We start from the raw sequence: 27,309 nt of genomic DNA, 5'->3' as shown, positions 1-27,309 counted from the left end.
TATGGCTATCACTGCTGAATTTGCCTCTTTGGGGCAGAAAAAGGAAAAGATTTGGCTGCAGCCTACATCCAATTAGGGATCTGAAAGAGGGGAGCAGGGAGGAGGGGCTTCAGATGGTTCCTAAACTGCCTTTGTTTGTACCTCGTTCCATCAGTGGGAGCAGAACCAGGAGCACCCACTTGTTTCCAGTGCAGCAGACAATTCAGTTGTGCCACTGGTGAATGAGGATGAAGAGGAACCAAGAGATAATGATGGGTATGTGACAGATCAAGTAACTTTCTAAAAGTCCAATTTCTGACATAGGGTGGAAAGAGGTTTTTGCCAAGGCTTTGAGTTCTGCTTGATTCTGTGCAAAACTCCAGACCTGGGATATAGTGGCCTGTCTGGAAGAGGACTAACTAAAAAACCCAAAAAAATCCAGTAAACCCCAGAAGAAATCTTTCTTCTCTCTTCATGAAGTCATAAAGGAATGGATCTTACACTGTGGCTTGAGATACACTGAAATGCTTGCAGTACATAAAAGTTCTTGGAATGATTGTGTTGCTGGGCTGGGTTGTAGCTAGATCAGAAGAAGGGATGTTTTGATTTCTGACAATTTATGTATCACTAACCCCTGATGAGTGGTGCAATTAACAGCTGAATTTTTTTCTTGTTCTCTTCACTCTACCACAAGACCCAGTGCTACCCTTACAAATGTGCTGTACCAGGATTGCTTCCTAGGGGTAAGAATCCACATGTTGCCACCTTTTCATTTTCTGTGGGAGGGGGAATGGAGCAGGGCAGGAGCTGCATAACTCATTTGGCTAACATGGCATGCTAGAGGCAGCTGGCTTGAAGCACAGCCCTTGCTTTGAAGCTCCAAGTAGCACATCCCTCCAAGTCACTTCTCAGGGGTGCCTGTAGAGGAGGATCCCTCGCCAAGATGGCACTGGAAGATCTGTGGGTTCCCGATAATTATAGCAGTAATGGACTGAATGCAGACATCTAAGATCTATTTGCCTGGCACCAACACAGCAGCCAGGCTTGAATTCTTTACTGCAACCCCTCCTGTGGCTTCCTTTCTTCAGCAGCTGTTCATGTCATACGAGTAGTTACAGATATCACCCTTGAATTTGACTGGTTAGGGCAGAAAGAGGGATAGAAACACCTCCAGCCTCAATCCAATTGGGGAACTGAAAGAGGGGAGCAGGGAGGAGGGGCTACAGGTAGTTCTAAGCTGCCTCCATTTCGACCCCGTTGCAGCAGTGGGAGCAGAACCAGCAGCACCCAGCTGGAAACCCACTTGTTTCCAGTGCAGCAGATAATTCAGTTGTGCTACTGACAAGTGATGATGAAGAGGAACCAAGAGATAATGATGGGTATGTGACAGATGAAGTGTCTTTCTACAGTCTGATTTCTGACATAGGGTTGAAAGAGGTTGTTGCCCACAAAATCTGCTGCAAACTCCAGCAGAAACCTTTCTTCTCTGTTCGTGGAGTCATTAACAAATGGATCTTACTCTGTGGCTTGAGACACACTGAAATGCTTGAAGTACATAAAAACCCTTCAAATGGTTGTGTTGCTGGGCTGGGATGTTGCTAGATCAGAGAAGGGGATGTTTTAATTTCTGACACTTTATGTGTTGGTAACCCTCCATGCACAGTGAAATTAATGGCTGTGTGTTCTTTCTGGTTCTTCTAGCACACGGCCAGCAGCTACTGTGACCTCTCCAATTTGGATAGATGACTCCTCAGAGGTAAGGATCCACATGCTGTTATCCTTTCAGCTTTATGGGAGGGCAAAGAGGACAGAGGGGGATCTGCACAGCTCAGCTGGCTGATGTGGGATGCTACGGGCAGCTGGCTTGAGCACAGACCTTGCTTTGCAGCTCCAACTAGCACGTCCCTCCAAGTCACTTCTCAGGGGTGTACACACAGGGAGGAACCCTTGCCAAGATGGCACATCTGTGGGTTCCTTATTATTCTGGTAGATACTGACTGATTGCAGATACTCCAAGTCCTATTAGCCTGGTGCCAGTGCAGCATCAAAGTTGAATTCTTTACTCCAAACCCCTCTTGTGGTTTCCTTTCTTCAGCAGCCGTTCATCTCACATGGATTGTTTATGGCTATCACTGCTGAATTTGCCTCTTTGGGGCAGAAAAAGGAAAAGATTTGGCTGCAGCCTACATCCAATTAGGGATCTGAAAGAGGGGAGCAGGGAGGAGGGGCTTCAGATGGTTCCTAAACTGCCTTTGTTTGTACCTCGTTCCATCAGTGGGAGCAGAACCAGGAGCACCCACTTGTTTCCAGTGCAGCAGACAATTCAGTTGTGCCACTGGTGAATGAGGATGAAGAGGAACCAAGAGATAATGATGGGTATGTGACAGATCAAGTAACTTTCTAAAAGTCCAATGTCTGACATAGGGTGGAAAGAGGTTTTTGCCAAGGCTTTGAGTTCTGCTTGATTCTGTGCAAAACTCCAGACCTGGGATATAGTGGCCTGTCTGGAAGAGGACTAACTAAAAAACCCAAAAAAATCCAGTAAACCCCAGAAGAAATCTTTCTTCTCTCTTCATGAACTCATAAATGAATGGATCTTACACTGTGGCTTGAGATACACTGAAATGCTTGAAGTACATAAAAGTTCTTGGAATGATTGTGTTGCTGGGCTGGGTTGTAGCTAGATCAGAAGAAGGGATGTTTTGATTTCTGACAATTTATGTATCACTCACCCCTGCTGAGTGGTGCAATTAACAGCTGAATTTTTTTCTTGCTCTCTTCTCTCTACCACAAGACCCAGTGCTACCCTTACAAATGTGCTGTACCAGGATTGCTTCCTAGGGGTAAGAATCCACATGTTGCCACCTTTTCATTTTCTGTGGGAGGGGGAATGGAGCAGGGCAGGAGCTGCATAACTCATTTGGCTAACATGGCATGCTAGAGGCAGCTGGCTTGAAGCACAGCCCTTGCTTTGAAGCTCCAAGTAGCACATCCCTCCAAGTCACTTCTCAGGGGTGCCTGTAGAGGGGGATCCCTCGCCAAGATGGCACTGGAAGATCTGTGGGTTCCCGATATTATAGCAGTAATGGACTGAATGCAGACATCTAAGATCTATTTGCCTGGCACCAACACAGCAGCCAGGCTTGAATTCTTTACTCCAACCCCTCCTGTGGCTTCCTTTCTTCAGCAGCTGTTCATGTCATACGAGTAGTTACGGATATCACCCTTGAATTTGCCTGGTTAGGGCAGAAAGAGGGATAGAAACACCTCCAGCCTCAATCCAATTGGGGAACTGAAAGAGGGGAGCAGGGAGGAGGGGCTACAGGTAGTTCTAAGCTGCCTCCGTTTCGACCCCGTTGCAGCAGTGGGAGCAGAACCAGCAGCACCCAGCTGGAAACCCACTTGTTTCCAGTGCAGCAGATAATTCAGTTGTGCTACTGACAAGTGATGATGAAGAGGAACCAAGAGATAATGATGGGTATGTGACAGATGAAGTGTCTTTCTACAGTCGAATTTCTGACATAGGGTTGAAAGAGGTTGTTGCCCACAAAATCTGCTGCAAAATCCAGCAGAAACCTTTCTTCTCTGTTCGTGAAGTCATTAACAAATGGATCTTACACTGTGGCTTGAGACACACTGAAATGCTTGAAGTACATAAAAGCTCTTGAAATGGTTGTGTTGCTGGGCTGGGATGTTGCTAGATCAGAGAAGGGGATGTTTTAATTTCTGACACTTTATGTGTTGGTAACCCTCCATGCACAGTGAAATTAATGGCTGTGTGTTCTTTCTGGTTCTTCTAGCACACGGCCAGCAGCTACTGTTACCTCTCCAATTTGGATAGATGACTCCTCAGAGGTAAGGATCCACATGTTGTTATCCTTTCAGCTTTATGGGAGGGCAAAGAGGACAGAGGGGGATCTGCACAGCTCAGCTGGCTGATGTGGGATGCTACGGGCAGCTGGCTTGAGCACTGACCTTGCTTTGCAGCTCCAACTAGCACGTCCCTCCAAGTCACTTCTCAGGGGTGTACACACAGGGAGGAACCCTTGCCAAGATGGCACATCTGTGGGTTCCTTATTATTCTGGTAGATACTGACTGATTGCAGATACTCCAAGTCCTATTAGCCTGGTGCCAGTGCAGCATCAAAGTTGAATTCTTTACTCCAAACCCCTCTTGTGGTTTCCTTTCTTCAGCAGCCGTTCATCTCACATGGATTGTTTATGGCTATCACTGCTGAATTTGCCTCTTTGGGGCAGAAAAAGGAAAAGATTTGGCTGCAGCCTACATCCAATTAGGGATCTGAAAGAGGGGAGCAGGGAGGAGGGGCTTCAGATGGTTCCTAAACTGCCTTTGTTTGTACCTCGTTCCATCAGTGGGAGCAGAACCAGGAGCACCCACTTGTTTCCAGTGCAGCAGACAATTCAGTTGTGCCACTGGTGAATGAGGATGAAGAGGAACCAAGAGATAATGATGGGTATGTGACAGATCAAGTAACTTTCTAAAAGTCCAATTTCTGACATAGGGTGGAAAGAGGTTTTTGCCAAGGCTTTGAGTTCTGCTTGATTCTGTGCAAAACTCCAGACCTGGGATGTAGTGGCCTGTCTGGAAGAGAACTAACTAAAAAACCCAAAAAAATCCAGTAAACCCCAGAAGAAATCTTTCTTCTCTCTTCATGAACTCATAAATGAATGGATCTTACACTGTGGCTTGAGATACACTGAAATGCTTGCAGTACATAAAAGTTCTTGGAATGATTGTGTTGCTGGGCTGGGTTGTAGCTAGATCAGAAGAAGGGATGTTTTGATTTCTGACAATTTATGTATCACTCACCCCTGATGAGTGGTGCAATTAACAGCTGAATTTTTTTCTTGCTCTCTTCTCTCTACCACAAGACCCAGTGCTACCCTTACAAATGTGCTGTACCAGGATTGCTTCCTAGGGGTAAGAATCCACATGTTGCCACCTTTTCATTTTCTGTGGGAGGGGGAATGGAGCAGGACAGGAGCTGCATAACTCATTTGGCTAACATGGCATGCTAGAGGCAGCTGGCTTGAAGCACAGCCCTTGCTTTGAAGCTCCAAGTAGCACATCCCTCCAAGTCACTTCTCAGGGGTGCCTGTAGAGGGGGATCCCTTGCCAAGATGGCACTGGGAGATCTGTGGGTTCCCAATATTAGAGCAGTAATGGACTGAATGCAGACATCTAAGATCTATTTGCCTGGCACCAACACAGCAGCCAGGCTTGAATTCTTTACTCCAACCCCTCTTGTGGCTTCCTTTCTTCAGCAGCTGTTCATGTCATACGAGTAGTTACAGATATCACCCTTGAATTTGCCTGGTTAGGGCAGAAAGAGGGATAGAAACACCTCCAGCCTCAATCCAATTGGGGAACTGAAAGAGGGGAGCAGGGAGGAGGGGCTACAGGTAGTTCTAAGCTGCCTCCATTTCGACCCCGTTGCAGCAGTGGGAGCAGAACCAGCAGCACCCAGCTGGAAACCCACTTGTTTCCAGTGCAGCAGATAATTCAGTTGTGCTACTGACAAGTGATGATGAAGAGGAACCAAGAGATAATGATGGGTATGTGACAGATGAAGTGTCTTTCTACAGTCGAATTTCTGACATAGGGTTGAAAGAGGTTGTTGCCCACAAAATCTGCTGCAAAATCCAGCAGAAACCTTTCTTCTCTGTTCGTGGAGTCATTAACAAATGGATCTTACACTGTGGCTTGAGACACACTGAATTGCTTGAAGTACATAAAAGCTCTTGAAATGGTTGTGTTGCTGGGCTGGGATGTTGCTAGATCAGAGAAGGGGATGTTTTAATTTCGGACACTTTATGTGTTGGTAACCCTCCATGCACAGTGAAATTAATGGCTGTTGTTCTTTCTGGTTCTGTTCATCTAGAACATGGCCAGCTGGTCCTGTTACCTCTCCAATTTGGAGAGAGGAGAACTCACAGGTAAGGATCCACATGCTGTTATCCTTTCAGCTTTATGGGAGGGCAAAGAGGACAGAGGGGGATCTGCACAGCTCAGCTGGCTGATGTGGGATGCTACGGGCAGCTGGCTTGAGCACAGACCTTGCTTTGCAGCTCCAACTAGCACGTCCCTCCAAGTCACTTCTCAGGGGTGTACACACAGGGAGGAACCCTTGCCAAGATGGCACATCTGTGGGTTCCTTATTATTCTGGCAGATACTGACTGATTGCAGATACTCCAAGTCCTATTAGCCTGGTGCCAGTGCAGCATCAAACTTGAATTCTTTACTCCAAACCCCTCTTGTGGTTTCCTTTCTTCAGCAGCCGTTCATCTCACATGGATTGTTTATGGCTATCACTGCTGAATTTGCCTCTTTGGGGCAGAAAAAGGAAAAGATTTGGCTGCAGCCTACATCCAATTAGGGATCTGAAAGAGGGGAGCAGGGAGGAGGGGCTTCAGATGGTTCCTAAACTGCCTTTGTTTGTACCTCGTTCCATCAGTGGGAGCAGAACCAGGAGCACCCACTTGTTCCCAGTGCAGCAGACAATTCAGTTGTGCCACTGGTGAATGAGGATGAAGAGGAACCAAGAGATAATGATGGGTATGTGACAAATCAAGTAACTTTCTAAAAGTCCAATTTGTGACATAGGGTGGAAAGAGGTTTTTGCCAAGGCTTTGAGTTCTGCTTGATTCTGTGCAAAACTCCAGACCTGGGATGTAGTGGCCTGTCTGGAAGAGAACTAACTAAAAAACCCAAAAAAATCCAGTAAACCCCAGAAGAAATCTTTCTTCTCTCTTCATGAAGTCATAAAGGAATGGATCTTACACTGTGGCTTGAGATACACTGAAATGCTTGCAGTACATAAAAGTTCTTGGAATGACTGTGTTGCTGGGCTGGGTTGTAGCTAGATCAGAATAAGGGATGTTTTGATTTCTGACAATTTATGTATCACTAACCCCTGCTGAGTGGTGCAATTAACAGCTGAATTTTTTTCTTGCTCTCTTCTCTCTACCACAAGACCCAGTGCTACCCTTACAAATGTGCTGGAGCAGTATTGCTTCCTAGGGGTAAGAATCCACATGTTGCCACCTTTTCATTTTCTGTGGGAGGGGGAATGGAGCAGGGCAGGAGCTGCATAACTCATTTGGCTAACATGGTATGCTAGAGGCAGCTGGCTTGAAGCACAGCCCTTGCTTTGAAGCTCCAAGTAGCACATCCCTCCAAGTCACTTCTCAGGGGTGCCTGTGGAGGGGGATCCCTCGCCAAGATGGCACTGGGAGATCTGTGGGTTCCCGATATTATAGCAGTAATGGACTGAATGCAGACATCTAAGATCTATTTGCCTGGCACCAACACAGCAGCCAGGCTTGAATTCTTTACTGCAACCCCTCCTGTGGCTTCCTTTCTTCAGCAGCTGTTCATGTCATACGAGTAGTTACGGATATCACCCTTGAATTTGACTGGTTAGGGCAGAAAGAGGGATAGAAACACCTCCAGCCTCAATCCAATTGGGGAACTGAAAGAGGGGAGCAGGGAGGAGGGGCTACAGGTAGTTCTAAGCTGCCTCCATTTCGACCCCGTTGCAGCAGTGGGAGCAGAACCAGCAGCACCCAGCTGGAAACCCACTTGTTTCCAGTGCAGCAGATAATTCAGTTGTGCTACTGACAAGTGATGATGAAGAGGAACCAAGAGATAATGATGGGTATGTGACAGATGAAGTGTCTTTCTACAGTCTGATTTCTGACATAGGGTTGAAAGAGGTTGTTGCCCACAAAATCTGCTGCAAAATCCAGCAGAAACCTTTCTTCTCTCTTCGTGGAGTCATTAACAAAAGGATCTTACACTGTGGCTTGAGACACACTGAAATGCTTGAAGTACATAAAATGTCTTGAAATGGTTGTGTTGCTGGGCTGGGATGTTGCTAGATCAGAGAAGGGGATGTTTTAATTTCGGACACTTTATGTGTTGGTAACCCTCCATGCACAGTGAAATTAATGGCTGTGTGTTCTTTCTGGTTCTGTTCTTCTAGAACATGGCCAGCAGCTACTGTTACCTCTCCAATTTGGATAGATGACTCCTCAGAGGTAAGGATCCACATGTTGTTATCCTTTCAGCTTTATGGGAGGGCAAAGAGGACAGAGGGGGATCTGCACAGCTCAGCTGGCTGATGTGGGATGCTACGGGCAGCTGGCTTGAGCACAGACCTTGCTTTGCAGCTCCAACTAGCACGTCCCTCCAAGTCACTTCTCAGGGGTGTACACACAGGGAGGAACCCTTGCCAAGATGGCACATCTGTGAGTTCCTTATTATTCTGGCAGATACTGACTGATTGCAGATACTCCAAGTCCTATTAGCCTGGTGCCAGTGCAGCATCAAACTTGAATTCTTTACTCCAAACCCCTCTTGTGGTTTCCTTTCTTCAGCAGCCGTTCATCTAACATGGATTGTTTATGGCTATCACTGCTGAATTTTCCCATTTGGGGGAGAAAGAGGGAAAGTTAAACCTCTGGGTCAAATCCAGTTAGAGATGTGAAACAGAGGAGGTGGCAGAAGGGCGTTCAGGTGTTATTAAGCTGCCTCTGATTTTACCCTGTTCCATCAGTGGGAGCAGAACTAGCAGCACCCTCTTGCTTGTTTTCAGGGCAACAGCTAACTGACTATTCCTTTGAATGTTCTTAACCAAAATAAGAAGTCTGGAGCCTGCCATTCTTTGCCTGTTCTCTCGTATCTTCTTCACTGAGCTGGTGTTAGTATGGAACACCAGGCATGCACACCAGATTCTAATTGTATTTTCTTTTCTCTCCCTTCCCATATGCATTGGTGAAGCTTCTTGAAGGTGAGTTGACTTTTTCCAATGGAATTATCCTAAGTGTAATCATTATTTTTTATTTGTCTTTTCCAACAGTCTCTAGTACCAGGGATTGAAACTGCATTTAGCAGAAGGCAAAGGACAGTGCTAAAGCCTCTGGCCAATGTCTTAGGGAATGGATCCCATCTGTGTCTGCTAGCTGCTATCAGACACAGTGGAATATCCCTGCAACAGAAGTTGTAGCTGAATGCTCTTGCAGGAAAGAACTTTAATTTGGTGACATTTTCTGTAATTTTAATTGATTAGTGCTGGATTATTGTTACATGGACACTGGAGTTGCAGAGATCATTGTTGCATGCGGTTTCTGAGAATTAAAAAGTGAACAGCAGGTCTTGATCCTTCAGATGTTACAGACTAGGCCACTAAAAATTGATCTCCTTTGAACTTGGGTTTGAACTTGGGTGATAAAACTCCATTTTCAAGTTACCTTAACTGAGGAGGGAGATGATGGCAATTTCTAGGGAGACACTGCTTCAAGTGTTTTTATAATTTCCAAGGACTGTTCTCAATAAGACTCGTTTGATAGAAAGTGCCTTTGAGTGGGGAGGTTTCATTGAACACAGACAAAAAGAGGGCAACAGTTTAGCATCATACAGCAACAAGGAAGCACAGCAGCTCCAGAATGTACAGTTTTAGATTTAAGCATTTATTCCATCCCTTCTGAAACTTTTGGAACAAAGCACTCTGTGTTTTGCCAAGCCTTTTTCTTGTGTATGTGCTATGTCACCATGCTCCTTGGGAACTTGACTGCAGTCCTCTCTCCCCTATCACACAGCAATTGTTGCCATTCCTTACCATAGGATCACAGCAGACCGTATTAGTAAGAACAGTGTGAGAGACCTTCCCTTTATAGGGCATATTTATTCACAGGCAGTGTATCTCAGTGGACACTGAGAATCTCTCAGGTCACGTTTTAACTGTTTGTAGGGTGATTATAGCAAATGTTTTGTTTCTGTAGCAGAATAGTCTCAATGTGTGGAAGGGTTCAGCCTTAATATTTAGGAAACTACTTTGTGTGAGATTGCTTGTAACCCAGCTGAATAGTGTCCATTTCAAATAGGACCCATTACAAACTATTTACAATAACGCGTTTGAAGGATAGTTCCAGGGAAAAAGAGAGAGTAAATGATAGATCTGACTTACCAAAATTAACTTACAGGGTATGAACAACAAAGGAGAAATCTTACACCAAGAAGCCAGCAACTGTTGGACAGCCCTGTACTGCGCAGTTATGATGAATATGAAACAGCAGATGATGTGACTGATGTGGAATCTGAAGTGACTGACGTAGAGTCTGAAGTGACTGATGTGGAATCTGAAGTGACTGATGTGGAATCTGAAGTGACTGACGTAGAATCTGAAGTGACTGATGCAGAGTCTGAAGTGACTGATGCAGAGTCTGAAGTGACTGATGCAGAGTCTGAAGTGATTGACATAGAGTATGCAGTGGCTGACACAGAGTATGCACCGGCTGATGTAGCGCCTGAAGTACGGAGATCATTGGACGAGGAACCTGCAATTTCAGAGTACGTACGCCTCGTGACCTACCAAAGAGTGATTTTTGCTTCTTTGAAGCCTTCACTTTACTTGTTTCCCTCTTCCAATGAGGATTGCATCCTGTGCTGCATGATGATGAAAGGATAATGTTTGCACTTGGGGAGAAAAAGGCAGCCCAAGGCAGATGGGCAACTTTGCATAGAACCTTAAAGACGAGTTTGGGGGTATGGCAAGAAAGGGTGATTAGTCACAGGCCCTTGCTCATAAGATGTTGCATTTACTTTTCATGTTAGGCTCTAGTAGTGATCTTGGATCTGGAAATATTTTCAGTAGTGTGGATGGTTTGGCATCACAAGACTGGCAGGCAGCAGCCAGGCCAATTCTGTGCAAGTCTTAATAAAGCTGGTATGCTTTGAGCCTTTTGGATTACTGAAAGGCAACATAAGAGAGAACTTAAAATAAAAAAAGAATATTTTTTCCTTCGGTCTCAAGCTTCTCTGTTACAGAGCGTGCCTTCCTGCTCTCAGTAGGTAAGGCTGGAAGAGCTCAGAGCTGCAGAACATTGACCAGAGGGTTCTTCCTGAGGCTGGAGCTTGCCAGAGCCATCTGCAGTGTTACTCTGTAGTGTCAGACCTCATTCCATTCTAGAATGAATACTTTCCAGAGGACAGCTTGATGCTTTGGTTGCAAAGCTGTTATTGATGACCCGTTGGAGATAAATGCTGCCATATATAGACTTCCCAGTGCTAGAGACTGCTCTTACTTCAAATCCTAGAGCAGGGTGGCTGACTTCATCTTTCTCCCAGTGAAAACCAAGACACTGTCTCCTTTAGGACAGGGAGATCTGAACTCTTCATTACATGCAGCAAAGTGAGAGAGTTAAAGACATACAGGGTTCTTCCAAAGAAATGCATCGTGGCTCCTCAGTGCAGTCAGATAATTATGTGACATTGTACAGATGAGTAACCCTCAATGCCCAGTGGTATTAATTCTGGGTCTGTTCTCTCTAGGGAATGGCAACGAGCTGTAAGGTGCCCGATCTGCATGGATTTTTTTTCACAGGTAAGGATCCCCGTTGTCATCCTTTCAGCTTTGTGGGAGGGGTAACGGGGCAGAGGGGGAGCTGTGCAACTCAGCTGACTAATGTGGGGTGCTATGGGCAGCTGGCTTGAAGCACAGACCTTGCTGTGAAGTTCCACAAGTCACTTCTTGGCGGTGCACGTAGAAGGAGAAACCCTTGCCAAGATGGCCCTGGCAGATCTGGGGGTTCCTTATTCTAGTCATGGACTGATTCCAGATATTCCAAGTCCTATTTTCCTGGTGCCAGTAGAGCAGCAAACTCAAATCCTTTCCTCCCAACACGTTGTGGTTTCCTTTCTTCCAGATTATACGAAGTGTCCGACAGGTTGTGTCAACCCAGTGTGGCCATCTCTTCTGCAGTCGGTGCATCGCTGTTGCCCTTGAGAATTCCAGGGCTTGCCCAACCTGCAGAACAGAACTCCCTCCCAGAGACTATCATCCCGTTTATTTCTGAGTATTTCTGTTTCTCAGGACAGAAGTATCCCCCCCAATCAGACGGATTTTCGGGGGTAGGTGGCAGAAAGACTTTTTTCTTCATGTACATAGTTCTTGTTGTATACAGTTCCATTTTTCCTGAGTTTAACTATAAATAAACTATTAATTTATTTAAATAGAGTCAAGTCTGTCTGCTTATCTATGTTGGACTCTGCTGGTAGACAGAGACTTCTTTTAACAGGTGGCAATAAACTTCTTGGTTTGATCAGTCAGAAGCACTCGTTCTTTTCATCACCCTGTAGTTTTTGATTTTGGGGGAAAAATGCTAAAGGCATAAGCTTTGTAGTTCTTGGGGCAGTGTGTGTTGTATGGTAAAAGGAAAGGGGCAGTGCTTGGGGTGTGAGGGCTTCTGTTTCTCAGGAAAGACTCAGCTGAATGTTTTGGTGAAAATGTCCTGATTTCAGTACTTTGAGGATTGAAAGAGCAGCAGATTGTGCACACGTCCAAAGAAAAATATTTTCTTTGAGAATATAGCTGTGTAAACTGCTGTGTTCAACATTTAGCCTGCAAAATACGTCTTTACCTGTGAGGTAAAGACATAAAGCAACCGCTGGGGAGCGCATCACCACCATGATCACTACCCTCACCATCATCATCACCATCATCATTTACCTTTCCCACTCTAAAACCGACTTGTCTGCAGAACAAGGAGCCAGCAGCAGCTCCTAGACCCTGGCTGCTGACGTGGTCTGGCAGCAAGTGTCCCCATCAGTGACAGGGAGATACAGTGGACATCGCCAGCCAGTGCTGACGGCATGTACCTGTCCAGATTTTGGGAGAAAGCGTCCTGCTCAGCACACAAGTTGTTTCTCTAACTGCCTGCAGGCCTAAGCAAGACCTACACTTCCCAAGCTCTGGTTTCAGTGCTTGCAAACATCTCCATCTGCCAGCTGGCCGTGGCACTTCACAGCTCAGGGGCTGTCGCTGCTGAAACATCCTACCCTGCATGTGAGTCTTCCACAAGGGCTCATCCTGCATTTCCCCTTGAAAAATTCAATTTCATCAGTGGAGTTTTCAGATCCTGGGGATGGAAACCTCAGGGAAAAAGAAACTGTCACGGACTTCAGGTGCCATTACCTACCCAACCACCACTGGATGTGGCACACTAAGGGTTGACTTAAGGGCATTTGCAATCAGAATGCCAAATTCCTTGCTGCTTGGAGAGGAAATCAAAAATAAAGACAGTTGCATTGTTACACTGACACTTCGGGTCTATTTGGATTAAAAGATAAAAGTTTGCTGCAAGTTGTCATATCTGAAAAGCACTGCTTCCTTCTGTAAAGGAACTTTTTAATAGGTATTTTAGGATAGGAATTCTTTAGTCCTCTATTGCATTTTATGGATTTGATAGGTTGCATATTTGGAAAGATGTACTTTTACTTCTTCCAGCAAATCTCACACAAGTTCAATTCAAACCTCTGCTTTGATTGTTGTTTGCTTGTTTTACACCTGCTCCATCAGCAGCCAACGGGCCTTTGCCAAACCTGTTAAACCAAACGTAAAGCTGATATGAGCAGGAGTCACCTACACAGGTGGGGGCTAGCAACCAAGACAGAACATGTGTCCAGGCTGAGAAATTGCATATATTACCTTCTCAGTAACCATCCTGTTTTCACAAGATAGCAAAAAAATTTTCCTTTTCAAGCGAAAGTCCAGCCAACAGTCTAGGAAAAAAAACCCAAACAGAAAGCAAACAAACAAACAACAACCCTCCCCAAACCAAACCAGACCAACAAAAAAAAAAAAACAAAACCACACCCATGAGACAGCTGTGGTGTGAAATACAGGTTAAGAGCCACTCCACAGAGCATTTCCCCAGGTGAAATGACATAAGGAAAAAGCCCCCCAAAGCCCCACCAAGAATCAGTGGGTTGGAGTCAAGACCCCAAACTGCCTTAAGAAAGGAGAGCAAAAGCTGAGAGTATTATGGTTTAGGTTGGCATGTTATTGTCAATACAAATAGTTGTAACCTAGCTCATTTCACATGTGTTATGAGGTAGCTGTGATAAAATGGATGGATGCAACATTTTTGTCAAGCCCAGTTGTTTTGGGGAAGATTATCTGCATGGCAGTAGATTTATAAATGTGGTGTGGGACCTATATTCTCCCCTCAGCACCTTTTTGTCTCCAGGCTCATTTTAGCAGGGAAAGCAGTTCCAGATTTCCAGCTAAACCAGCCCAGGATTATCTCATGCCCCAGTAGCCTTTTTACGCATATGAAGTGACTGGGGCTAATTTTCTTAGTTCTGTGTCGGATGTTTTGTGTAGTTTCATAGTATTGCTTAACACAACAGACATAAGAAAATTCACATGATTGAGAGCCCAGACCTGGCATGCTGTAGGCTCACCTGTCAGAGGCTTGGGGTCATCATTTTTAGATGCTGACAGGGACGTGCTTTTCCCATGCAAGTGCACAGAGATTGTCAGAGACCACTTCTATTAGCTGCCTCCAAAGAGAGGGAGGATTTGCTCCAGAAGTTTTCAGTATTTCTCTGGCACTTGGCTATGAAGTGCTGGAAATTGCAGGTCAGCTTAGCTAAACACAGACCAGTTTTGATTAATATGAGAGATGAATGCAAATGGCATGGTAGCAGTTGATGGGGCAGTGATGCTCAGAGGGGGCGAGAGGCAGTTTTGGAGGGTGATGCAACAAGTTTGTCTGCCAAATATTTCTGGTAAGGCAGCTGCTGGCAAATAGTTTCTGATAAGCCACAAACACCATGCAGTGGTGAACAATCAAAAACTAAAAATTAAAGGGGAGAAGTTAACATTATCCCAATATTAGCCTCTAAAAAGATGACCAGCAGTTACAACTTCCCTTGGTTTCCTGTGCGCCCCAAGGACACAGCAACCCCACTGACTTTTGCAGTGTCAGGATTTCTCCTCCTTATACTTTGGGTTTAATTTAAGACCTGTGTAGAGATAGAAAGCTGAGCATGTGGGCAAAGCATCACACCTGACCCAGTCCTGCTCTGTCAAAACAGACTGTTGTCAGCAAAGCCACAAGGAGAAAGGCAGGGCTGTGTTTTCCAGGTGCTGTAACCTGCTGCCCTGGAGCCGTAGGTTAGAGGGCTTCGACCCCTTGCACAAACAGTGCAAATCAGTGTCGGTGGGGTTTTGGGAAATGGTTATTAATGTTCATGCTGTTTCCCCTCTTAGAGGACACAGAAGTGTTTTTAGAAAATTAAGGACTTTCACCTGCCTTGCATTGTGACTTGTGCCCTGATGAAGTAGAATCAAACTCTCTCTTCTTCTGGAGGTGGGGACGTTTACAGTTTATAGTTTTTGTGAAACTGTAAAAAGCTAGCAGAGGCTTCAGGATGCAACTGCAGGTACTAATATCAAGTTCCCCAGCCTTTAGAGAAAATTCTCCTCTTTGGGCCGTTTATGCCACCACTTTCCTCCCCTTGGTAGTCTTCACAGTCCTGGCACCAGTCCAGTTCAAAACTTGGACACGCTCCCATGGAATTCGGGGGGTGCTGACCCCATTTAGAGCAGTGCTGTGGCCTGTGGACCATGGAGTGCAGGGCAGCTGTGTGACGTTGCAAAGTCCCTGTAAAGGTGTTTTCTTCTACAGTGACCACTGATGTCCCCCAGGAGGGATGATGGGGGTACTCTCTGGGAGGAAAAGCACAGCACAGGCTGTAGCAGCACGCTCTGTCTAAGAGGAAATACAGCAGCTCAAAATTTGTCTTACAAGTTTATCAGTGACGACCTCAGCAAAGTGAGTCACCTGATCATTGATAAGCTCAATTGAGGAAGGTCTGCTGGTTTTAGTGTTGAAGAGTGCTGAGAGCAGCTTGAGCAAACTATCAGACCCCACCACAAGGACATGCAAGACAGAGGCTCCCTGACTGAGGCTGGGAGCAGCAAGGATGTGCAGGCCCTGATACAAAACTGAGACAAGGAGTGTGAAGCAGAAGAAACTAGAGAGTTGCTAACACCTTTGTCAGCAACAAAACATATTTTGCTGAGTAAGGTGACAACACATAATCTAAAAAAATTACATATGACTGACAGTCAATCCCTCTACACTATAAAAGCCCAGACTTTTTAACGGTAGGGTCTCCTAACAAACCCCTTCTCTGAATGTGTGTGGAGATTTCTCCCTGGAGTGGGAACGCCCCTCAAGGTTAGTCCTCGAGACTGAGCAAAAGAGATTTGCCCCTGGTCATTGCTATGAGTGACCAGAGGCAAATATAATTACTTCAATTGTTTTATTACAATTACTTCAATATTCCTTGAAAAATAGTGCGCTATACTAATAGTTAAAGCTATCCATCCATATTGTGTGGTAATTCTGACAAAACTCCTTTTTTTCTATCATTATCATTATTGTAACCCATTTCAATAAATCATTCCTTTTATTTGTATAAATATATTTGGTTTGCCATCCTTAATCCTGCAGGACAAAGCTGTATAAAGGTCAATATAAACCACTGAAAAGTCTAGGGCTAAGACTGGATCCAGGCGCATGTAGGCTCCTCTCTGAGAAGGAGTTTAGAAAAGCAATGGGGCTTCTCTAATAATATACTTTCTCTAATAAACTTTGTCTGAAGCTCCCACTCTGCCTGTGACAGAGGTGCTGAAAACCCACCGCTGTCTCAAGTATCTCAGGGCCCACAGCAGCTGTGGTCAAGCCCTTCACACCTGCGTTTCACCTCTTGGAAGATATGCTGGAGAAACCTGCTGACTGCAGGTCCTGCACACATGGCTTGCTTTACACCCTCCTCCCGTCAGAGATGTGATCCAGGGACAATTTCTGGGCATGAAAAGTACATGTTTAAGGAGGGATGGCAGTGGGACTTGGCTTGCTTTGTAAATAAACACCGGGGGTGTGTAATGCGATAGCACGTATACTTGGCTCCAGCTGGGCTGTTTCTCTATAGTGTGTTGTTTTGGGGTTCTGGACCAGAAATCTCTAGGTTTGGTTTTGTACCAGTGACTCAACCACTAAACTGCTAAACCTTCTCCACAGTCAGCGTCTCGGAAAAGCCAAACAAGCAACTCGGGCTGCATGAAAACATGAGCTGCAGACTGGCCTGAAAGCCAAAAGAAATCTATAATTTACTGGAAGGGAAGGTCCTCTTTAAATTTACAGAAAAGAGCATATATAGAAATCTAACAAAAGCATGTAATGAGTGTCTGGCAGGGACCAGGGAATGCTGCTGCAAGAAGTGCTGCAAGAAGGCTTCTTTTGGTTGAAAACTCTTTCCTCAGTTAGTATCTGGTCACATAGCTCCAAAAATAAAAGCCAGGGTAGTCCTCATTCAGGTGGATCCTTACATGCAGAACTACTAATGATGTACCATATACTATCTTTTTATCCAATTCTCCTTCTGGGATATTAGAAGACTCTATTAAGTAAACTAAGTTGAACTTCCAGCTGTTGCTGATCTCAGCTCAAAAATATAATTAGCTAGGTCTGTGTGATCATGTGATGGGCAGGTGCTGAGCTAACTTGGGGATGTTTCTCACCATGTTTCTAAACATGCCACAGTGTTAAGAAGCACAGGATAACTGGTAACATGGGCCTCTTACAACAAGGTGTCTATTGTCTGCTTGACTAAGGACACAGCAAACATTAGCTGGGTATCAGAGATGAGGAGAAAGAGAACTGCTTTGAAACAGTTATAAATATTCTGCCTTCTGAAAGGGCTGTTTGGGATGTTTCCCTGTGTTTGAATGACACCTCATTGCCATTTTAAGGAAACACCAAATGGAAGAGGGTCTCAGAGCCTTACAGCACATCCTGGCTGATGCAGAGTCTGCCCAAAGCTATGGCTGTCCAAGCGAGGCACTGCCAGAATATATGTCACCCATCAACAGGGCCAATGCCCTGCTCCATAGCAGACACAGAATTTCATACCATGAGGAAATCAATCCCTTGATTTCCAATGCTAATCATGGCACTTCTCAAACTGGAGCTACAGCTGCTTTCTCCCCTCCTTTTTTTTTTTTTTTTTCAGGTTGACCAAACCATCTAAGAAAGGAGCAAGAACGGACACAAATGAACAGAAGTGAGAATTCCTCAAAATCAAATCTTTTTTAATTCAACTATCGCTGGCTCTTCTATATCTTTACAAACAACTTTCTGGATGTAGAATGCCTACTGAGACAAATAATACTATTAACTTTTTTTTCCCTAGGTCAGACCAAAAAACACAAAAGGCCATATTCTGCCTCATATTTGCAATTCCCATTGCACCACGTATGCCCTGGAGAGCAAATCTACAACTTTGTGGAACCATTAACGCCTTTTTGGTTAATTTTATGTTCAGATTTCTTTCTTCCTGCTCACATTACAGATTCCTACTCCCTACAGAACAGGGCACAAAAGGTTTCTGGGAAACTGGGCTCTGCCTTTTCACAAAAGGAGGACAGATGTGCCCCGAAGCCCTCCTACACGATACCAACTGCTGGGCATACAACAGACCTGCTGGTTAATGATCTCGCCCATAAGTAATGTTTTAACCATAGAGTAGGTTTTTGTTTGCTTCCAAAGCCACAAAGCCAAAGAGGAAGTGTAGGAGAACGTGGGCAGGACGGCGGCCAGGAGCCTCATGACCTCATCTTTTTCCGCCACATGGGGATTGGTGGCTGTGCTTGGGACAGGGTTTAAATTCCCGAAGGTCACAGATGTCAGGCAGTCAGGGGACAAGGGCAGAAAGACAGAGCTTCTGGGAGCCAACTGACTGGAGCTGCTGCTGGGATCACTAGGAGTGCTCTTGCTGCAGCTGACTCCTCCAGCACCAGAAAAGGTAATGTTTTTGCTTTTACTACCTGACATGTGCTAATCTGTCTGCAGCTTTAGTCAAGCAAACATTGAGCAGGAGATCTTTGAAAATTGCTTCACTGGGCAGGGACATTTGATGTTGCTCTGTGGAAAAAGGTGTGTTTTTATAGGAGCAAGGTTGCTTTAGCAATGCAAGGTATTATACATAATGACAATTTTAAACCTGCGTGCTTATAGATGTCAGGAGGAGGTTGTTGAAAACTCTGCCACTGAATCATGTGCTGCAAACTCAAAGCTGGTGCTTGAACACAGAAAGCTTTCTCCCTCATGTAACCACTGCCTGGCAGTGTCCTTGTTTTTTCTGGCAGGCTCACAGTTTCTGCTGCACAATCCTGAATGGATGGGACACTCGTCCTTCTCTGTGTAACTTGAAATTGCAATACCTCTAGTAGAGTGTCCTGTCTCAGGGCCAGCCTTACTAATGCATTTTAAATATGTCCTAAGTAGCCTTTTTTTCCTGCTATGATTTACCAAAGTTTTAAATGACTCTTGTTCATCAGTGAATTGGTTTAATTTCTCAGGGACGTTCCGTATCCTGGGAACTGGTCTGTAAGCACCAAAATTTACTGTAGCTCAGCACTCTCCTAATTTCAGCAGGAATTAGTCATTTATTAAATTGCTAAAACTGCAATGTAAGCAGATGTTTCATGTTATCTCTTGTTTGGAAACACAGGTTATTTTGTTCAAACTTCTGGAGGGGGAAATAAAGGTCTATCAATAAAAGCAGTTTATGTTCATAGAACTTTACTCAGAAACTCAAGTTAATAACCCTGAAAACTAGTTTTAAAATAGCTGACAAGAGAATGCAAACTGAGTTGGCTTTATGCTGTCTCTTCTCAAAAAAAATACATTAAATGAATGAAGATAAACCAAAGCTGATATTGATAACACTTGGGCTATCACAAAGCTTTTCCTTTGTCTGTGCAAGTCATTAGGTGACAGGATTCAGTTCACCTTCTCAATGTGGCCACTCTCACCAGCTGCTCAGCTCTTCTCAGAGCCTCTTAAAAATTATTGCAGCTTTTGAGTAGCTAAGTCATGACAAACCAGCTGGGTGTGTGGTGGTGATGGAGGACAGAAGACAAAAATTAGTATGTGCAGGTTGGATCCACAGCAGGGAGCTGTTCTCAGCACAGTGAAGTACACTGGGAAAAAGGAAAAACCTATGGCATTTTTGTGGTACTTTACCTTGTTGACTCACTGTTCCAAAATATTTTCTAGGTAAAACATCACAATGAAGGTGGCAGTTCTGTGTTTATGCCTTATCAGCATCACCGCTGCATGGCCAGTGAGTAAATCACAAATGTGGATCACCAATCACTTGTATTATTTTCTTTGCATCTTAGTGAGAAATACTGATAAATGCTTTTTTCTTTTCTCCCTTCAAGGTCAGTAAATCCAAGCAGCAGGCCATTTCTGCCAGCTCCGAAGAAAAATATGTAAGCTCCTTTTGTCTTTCTATTCATTATCTTTAATAAATACTTTTTGATTTTTTTTTTGTTTGTTTCCTCTAATACATATTTTCTGATACTTGTTTTATGATTGTAGATGCTTGCAGGGCATGTCCTCACCTGGCTGTTTGGAGCCAGTTTCATAGACTTTTTCCTGTGTCTGGTGTCCTGGTTGAGGACTTTCATTAGTTCTATCTCTGCACCAGCACTGCAAACCTTTTGTCTTAATGAAAAATGTGTTAGTTGCCAGTTAAAAAGAGAAAAGGACTATAGCATGGCACAACTACTACAGCCCACATTTGTTAGTGTGGATCAGATGACAATATTTGGTGTTGGAAGAGCACTTTAATCCAATTCCCATCATTTTTTGGAGTGATGTAAGTGAACGGTATTAATTTTGTATATAGCTATTTGATTTATACTCCACTGCCAGCTGCTACCCATGTAAAATCAATTCTTTGCTCTGAGAACCAGCTACTGCACGTAGTTTAGAGTCTTCATGATGAGGGAGACAAATCAGTCCCAGTGGAACCGGTAAGTGTTTTGAACGACACTATGTCAATCGAGTGCTGCAGGGCAGCCAGTGAGTAGCAACACTAATCTTCCTCATTCAAGTGCAGTTCTTGCAGTAGCATCTCTCCCTAAATAGCATCTCCTCCTTAGGCAGGGTGAGGTGAATTCAAAGAAATGCCTGCACATAGCTCCCCAAAACTGCATAAGCCCTGGGCTAGCAGGACAGATACTAGTCTGCACATCTCACATCTGTGTTCATTTGCCTGATGCATAGTAAATGTTTTCCAGCACTTTCCTGATGTGTCAAGCAAAAGCCATGAAGATGTGAATGACAATGATGATGATGATAATGATTCCAATGACACGGATGAATCCGATGAGGTTGTCACGGGTTTTCCCACAGACATTCCAGTCACTGTACCATTCCCCCCATTCCCTTTCACCCGGGGAGACAACGCCGGCAGAGGCGACAGCGTGGCCTACAGGATGAGGGCAAAGGCTGCACTGGTGAAGTCTATCAAACTCCACAAAGATGCAAAAAAGGTAAACAGCACTGAGCAGTGGTCCCCATGGTTTTGGAAATGGGTAGTGAACTTGAAGATGGACATGTTGTTTTATGGGAGTCAGCTTTGAGAAGAATCCGTGAGGGGAAAGCAGGCATGAGCGAAGGAATCTATTTTCCCTTGTCTGGATACCCCAAATCAGGGGGTGTTGATGGTGCCAAGGCAGGAGTGTAGCCTGCTGCTGCAAGATATGCAACACTGCAATGATGTACTCACACACATGAAATCTGAGGACAGGATCAAATGTTAATTTCTCATAATGTGAAGGGTTCACGTAACTCCATAAAAGTTAGTGTTTCCAGGCAGAGATGTACCATGCAAGCTTTGAGTGTCCCCTCAGCCTAAGCAGCTTTAGTGCAGTTGGGCAGCACTTGTTGATAGATAATTTCCCAGGAGTGACAGTGGCTCTTGTTTTGCTCTCTAACACAGGTCATGTATGATGCCACTGTGGAAGATGAGAGCGATCTGGATGCAGACAGACAGCGAGCAGGGTTCTCCCGGGAGGATTCTGCTTCCCGCTGCTCCCTGGAGAAGCATGCCATCAGCGTGGAATGGTCTGACAAGAGCCACGGGCAGGACAGCAGCGAGCTGGACAGCAATCAGCCTGACCGGAGCATGGAAAACGACAGCAGGCAGAAATTCGACAGGCATGAGGCACACACAGCTGCACAGGTTTTCCAGTGATGTATCCTGAAGCAGCATCGTCATTGAGGAAACCTGCTGAACTCAGCCTTTGGGTATTAAACCCCTTGAGGAAGCCTTCTTACCTCTTCCAGAGCTGTGATCTCCTCCTGCCCAATTTCACTATCGTGCTACTGCTTCAGGCCAACGAAGTTGCAAAGAACTGCTACAATGCTTCTTAAAAGAAGTCTAAAAACCAATTATGAGCTTTGAGGAACCATTTGAAGGGGCAAGCATTAGTCCAAAAGGCATCTTTTACAGGTTTACAAGCTGGGTACCACAAACAGGGTGTTGGGCACCAACCTTTAGCCCTGAGCTTAAAAAGGAGTTTTGAACTGTATGTTTTTAGGTACAGAGCTTGACACCGACTGTGCAGAGCAGGCCAAGTGGTGCCCATCAGCAATAGCTCTGCTCAGCGCGCAGATACTTTCATGGCTGTGCAGGGACAGCGGGGGCAGCCCGGAGAGGCACAAGTCCCCCTTATAACACCATGTTTTTTCAGAAGAGGGCAAAAGCAGACTGCCTGAGGGAGCAGCTGAAAGCAGTACCTCTCAAAAGAAGAGGAACACAGCTATAGAAGAATAATGATTTTTCCCCTCACCTCCTGTAGTTTCTCAGTGCCATCATCCCGTGCCAAGGAGCAGGGACTGAGATGGACTGAAATACCACCCAGACCCCAGCAAACCCCTCCTCCCAGTGCTCAGCCTTCCTGCTAAGCTGACAGCCAAACCTGGGCAACTGGAGGGACCCTGAGCACATCCAGATTTTTGGAGGATGGAAGATGCTCCAAAACCTCCATCCTTTGCCAAGAGAAGCACTTAGTGCCATTGAGAAGGGTGCAAATCAGTCCCAGCAATAAGAAACCTACCTGAGTTTTTCTTCTGCAGAACAAGCCACTCACTACTGCCTCCCACCAAGGGCTTCAAAAATGTTTTTACTTAATTCAAACTGTCTCAATATGTATTTCTCTAATAGATCATCCACCAGCACTTCCCCGTTAAGAGATTGGGAAATGTGTTCCGAGGTCACAACCATTGCTACAGTCAAGCAAAGGCACAATTGGACACATGAATTGCAATGCAATTCTCAGTGGGACTAGTAAAAATTATTATAAGTGAATATTATCATCTTTTCGGGGCTTCTTTTGGTAATCCTTGCCTATTTCCCCGCATCCTTATGGTGGATTTAGAAGGACTGCTGTGCAGGGTTGCTTTGGGGAGTGCAATCCTATCCCTGTGCTGAGCTGTGTGGGGAGCCAGGTGTCACACTCCCTCCCATCAATAACCCACCATATGTCCCTGGCAGCCCGAGAGGATGATGCAGCCCTCTTTCACTTGGGTCGCCCTGGCAGCAAAACCAACTTGCCCATGGGCAGAGCCCTGTGGGCAAACACAGCCACGGTCGTGGGGCTGAAGGACCGAGCTAGTTGCTGGACCTCTGCTGCCTTGTGGAGTCCAGTTGTTTGTCTACCCACAGCTCAAAATCATTTTCGTTATTAGTGACTCAAAGAGTGAGAAGCAGTACCAACCCACTTGAGGTGGCAAATGGGTTTTCTCACATCATAGCACATTTTCTTGTCATCAGTGATCACTCTGCAGCAGGCTATGTCCGTATATGACATCTTATACTACATTCACCCTTCTTCAATTATTTTATGACCCTTGCTTTGATCTCCAGGGTACCCCTGATTTGGGAGAGTACAGAGATGAAAACCTCTGGCCAGTGAACCATGCATTTCTCACTTATGAGTTGCTTTCTCCTGACAAAAAATGGTGGCAAACCATAGCCATCAGTGAAAATCCCAATGCTGTTTTTCCAGGGTGATTAATATAGAAGCCAGCTCAATCTGGGCTTAGTTTACACTGTTGGCTGTAATTAACCTTTTATTCTTGGAAGTTAATAGATGTAAACTTCTTCCTTCATGAAATGGAAAGGTAAGGGGTATTTCAGAGGTTCTATGCCTTGCTTTAAAGCTGGTCCACATGGAAGGAGATAGAACAGGTATGTGGCCTTTTCAGCTTTTGTAGGATGCACAGAGAAGGGGCAAGAGATTTCCCTCCCTTCCACCACTGAGTGATGAGTATTTGCAATAGTGGCTTTAGTTAAAAAGTGTTGGGTCTTACAATAAACATATTTTTCAGCCCCCTGCTGTGATCATTAGCAGCATTGAGGAAGATCAAGCCTGAGAGCCTTCAAATGTTCAACTTACTAAAAGCTACCCCTCCTTTTCCTCAGTGCTCTCTCCTCCCTTGCCCCTAATAACACATTCCTGCTAAAAGCCATCCAGTCCCACCCTGAAATACAAGTGGTGCTGGTTCCACTCAGCCAACCTCCACTGCACCTGGAGTGTGAGTGGACAGGGTCCCTGCCTTAATACATGGGATGTTTCATACTCCAGTAAATCCAGTTTAAACACTTGCTTTCCAAAAATCTTGGATCCAGAGGGCTTAGATAAAAAAAAAATCCTAAAGGAGATTTAATGCTTGATATACAAATGTTAAGATGCTAGAGCAATTGCAAATATATATTTAATATATGAATAATTAAGTACCTCCAACCAGCAACAAATATGAGGAATGAAGGATGTGAATATGATGACTGAAATGAGTTTCCTTCAATTCCCAGGCACAGGACTGAGAAAAATGGGGAAGTCATCCCCAACCATCCTTAAACTCTCAACATTTTGGCCTAAAAGCAACAGTTGTAATAACAGAGAAATTTTTGTAAGAAATGAACCTCCTCACATAGAGCACGATCTGAAAATATCCTTATGCTATCCGCAGTGTTGGACAAATTGCCACCATCCTCCCCACACCCGAGAGTGCCCATGGGATCGGAAGCTGAGGAGCATCCCGCATCCAGCAGGGCTGACACAGGGTTGCTGCCGCTCACAAGGGCTCCAGCCAACCCCTTTGAATGCAGGGCCAGTGGCAGACTGGCTAGAAGGAAAATGGAATTTTAATTTCACTTTTTTTCCCGTGTCATCTTTCACAGCAGAGCAGGGCCTTGGGGGGGAAGGTGCTGTCCCCAGAAACAGAGCAAACTTCCTCCTAACCCTGCTGTGAAATGCTCAGCAGAGGAACAGTTAAACACTTGAAAACTTCAAGACTTTAGAGACTTGAAATAAGCATCTAAATTGTTAGATTTTCACCAGTTGGGGGGGAGAGAGGGAAGTTTGGTGTCCTTTTAATTGCTTTGAATTAGGGCTAAATTTAAAACGAGTCTTTTCAACAACAGAGCAATAAACACGGAGGAAGAAGGTTAAGAAAGGGTTTAATTTTCTCACGGGGGAGGGGAGGTTTTGGTGGGGTTTCTTTAGCCCCCGAAGGGCTGCAGCGCTACTCGGGCTGGAGGCGGAGGGAGGGGGACGTGTCCCTCTGCTCTGCCCTCGTGAGGCCTCGCCCGGAGGCTGCGCCCGGCTCTGACCCGGCACAAGCGGGATGTGCCCGCCGGGCCGGCACGAAGGGCAAGGAAGCAGCGGGCACAAAGATGCTCACAGGGCCAGAGCACCTCTCCTATGGAGCCGGGCTGGGACAGCCGGGGATGTCCAGCCTGGAGAGGAACGGGCTCCGGGGGAGGCCTCACTGCGGCCCTCCAGTGGCTGAAGGGGCCTGTAGGAAAGGCAGAGAGCGATTTCTTCACACGGGTAGTCAGTGAGAGGAAAAGGGGGAACGATTTTAAAGCAGAAGAGGGAAGATTTAGATTAGATGTTAGGAAGAGCTGTGAGGGTGTCGAGACACTGGAGCAGGCTGCCCAGAGAAGCTGTGGATGCCCCGTCCCTGGAAGGCACTATTCCAGGCCAGGCTAGATGGGGCCCTGAGCACCCTGGTCTAGTGGATGATGTCCCTATCCATGGCAGGGCAGTTAGAACCAGATGATCTTCAAGGTCCCTTCCAAACCAAAGCATTCTGGGCCTCCACGAGGGTGCAAAGAGGTCACCGGCTACCGGACCATGGAATGTTACCAAACGGTTGCCATGCGGGCGTCCGCACGGAGGGGTCAGGAGCCCAACACTCCATCGACAGTTGGCAGTTGGCGGATACTCTGCTGGGAAGCAGGTGCAGAGCCTCTGTCTTCTCTGTCCCTGCTGGGAACAGAAGGCGATTTGCTGATAATTTTCACGACAAATTCTCAACTAGCGGTACAGGTGAGTGTAGATGATCTTTGAAAATGTTTCTGATGCTGTGGGGCTGTTCTGGGCTTCAGGTCCAGCTGCAGGTGTCTGGGACTCAAGTACCAGACTCATAGATTTCCCCTCTAGCTTTGGGCAGAAACTGGTGACTCGTGAAAGGGAATCTTAGGGTATGTGTGGCTATTTAAGAGAACAGGCATTCCAGATAGGTCATCTCCTCTCTTCTTTTCTGATAGGTTTGGAAGAACATCATTCTCTGATTCCTAGAAATCAGGACTTTGTAGCCTGTTCTACCTAAGGAATCTAAGGGATCGATTGCTGTAACTTCCCTGAAATTCCTTTTTTGGTGTTTGTCCCACTGACTTTTCCAGTGGTTTTAGATCACCAAACACCATGAGCACAGTAAGTACTTTACTACTCAATGCAAATCTGATTTCTGAAACATATTTTCTGGGGTACTTCTAGAAAGGATTTCAAGAGTTTTTAGCAAGGGCATGGGAAGATAAGCCTGTTAAAACTTTATGTAACTTCATGTTCTGGGATACTGAAGGTTTTGAATCTCTTGGGGTGCTAGCAATAGCTCAGAAATGCTTACAGTGTGAGCAACACCCTGATAGAATTGTGAACTAGTCTTCTTCTTTGCAAGCCACTGGGATAGGCTTTTTCCTGGTGAGGCAACTAGTAAGAGATCAGGGGTGATGTCTTTTCCTTGATGCAATGGGCTCAGGTAGGAATGACCCAGAGCACCATTCAATGTGTATTCCAGCCGTTGTGGAGTTGTTTTCTGTATCCTCGTGTACTTTCACTGCTGTTGCAAAAATGAGGGCCCCGTTAATATTACTCCCACACCAAATGCTAAGGCTTTGTTCTCTCTTAGAATCGGCGAAAGCGCCGTGGAGGAGCCGTTAATTCCAGACAAGCTCCGAAACGAAGCAGGCTGCTGGCTTCTAGTGCAGGTGAGGCTTCAGCAGCAGAGCCAATAGACCTCGAAGAAAGTCGTGTGCTTTCTTTTGATCTTGGTAAGAACAGAAACTGCTTCTAGAGGTTTGACATACAGCTGAACATATGCTTTTGCCAGTTTCTAGGCCCTTTCCTGGGGAGGAAGGGAAACATGGGATTTTAGGAAGTGCCTAGTACGGCATCCCTAAACAACAAGCCTTCTCACGACCATTTGGGTTTGTTACTGAGCTGTGATCCATTTTCCACTAAAATGAGAGAGATTCCATGCTCTCATTTGAAAGAGAATGAGAGAGAATTTCCACTAAAATGAGGGAG

General features: G+C 45.4%; 1 protein-coding gene and 4 long non-coding RNA genes across 5 annotated transcripts in view; 4 read left to right on the top strand and 1 right to left on the bottom strand.

The window, feature by feature from the left end:
- The window catches only part of LOC135412873 (uncharacterized), a 636,102-nt gene that overhangs the window by 70,131 nt on the left and 538,662 nt on the right, over positions 1-27,309 (bottom strand). The window lies entirely within an intron of this gene.
- LOC135412863 (uncharacterized) lies at positions 4,849-27,072 on the top strand. Its single transcript, XR_010429995.1, has 3 exons — positions 4,849-4,921; positions 5,883-5,937; positions 26,912-27,072. It is a non-coding gene; the product is annotated as an uncharacterized LOC135412863 (long non-coding RNA).
- LOC135412861 (uncharacterized) lies at positions 10,260-11,916 on the top strand. Its single transcript, XR_010429993.1, has 3 exons — positions 10,260-10,352; positions 11,334-11,385; positions 11,708-11,916. It is a non-coding gene; the product is annotated as an uncharacterized LOC135412861 (long non-coding RNA).
- On the top strand, positions 18,429-20,134 carry LOC135412860 (uncharacterized). Its single transcript, XR_010429992.1, has 3 exons — positions 18,429-18,659; positions 19,916-19,982; positions 20,083-20,134. It is a non-coding gene; the product is annotated as an uncharacterized LOC135412860 (long non-coding RNA).
- Positions 20,420-22,074, top strand: LOC135412969 (osteopontin-like). The gene is made up of 4 exons (XM_064651995.1): positions 20,420-20,446; positions 20,638-20,679; positions 20,947-21,201; positions 21,651-22,074. Exons 1-4 carry the CDS (start codon positions 20,420-20,422, stop codon positions 21,903-21,905), a joined length of 579 nt encoding a protein of 192 aa, XP_064508065.1. The 3' UTR covers positions 21,906-22,074.

The sequence above is a fragment of the Pseudopipra pipra genome, chromosome 4 (assembly GCF_036250125.1).
Source record: "Pseudopipra pipra isolate bDixPip1 chromosome 4, bDixPip1.hap1, whole genome shotgun sequence".
Lineage (NCBI taxonomy): Eukaryota > Metazoa > Chordata > Aves > Passeriformes > Pipridae > Pseudopipra > Pseudopipra pipra.
Note: the sequence above shows the minus strand (reverse complement) of the source record. Positions and strands in the feature narration are given on the sequence as shown.

What these genes read in the sequence shown, in the direction of transcription:
- LOC135412969 (XM_064651995.1), top strand. Translation starts at nt 20,420, where the DNA reads ATGGCACAACTACTACAGCCCACATTT. An exon ending in AATCAGTCCCAGTGGAACCG is followed by an intron (nt 20,680 to 20,946) that starts GTAAGTGTTTTG and finishes AATGTTTTCCAG; the next exon opens with CACTTTCCTGATGTGTCAAG. An exon ending in TCCACAAAGATGCAAAAAAG is followed by an intron (nt 21,202 to 21,650) that starts GTAAACAGCACT and finishes TCTCTAACACAG; the next exon opens with GTCATGTATGATGCCACTGT.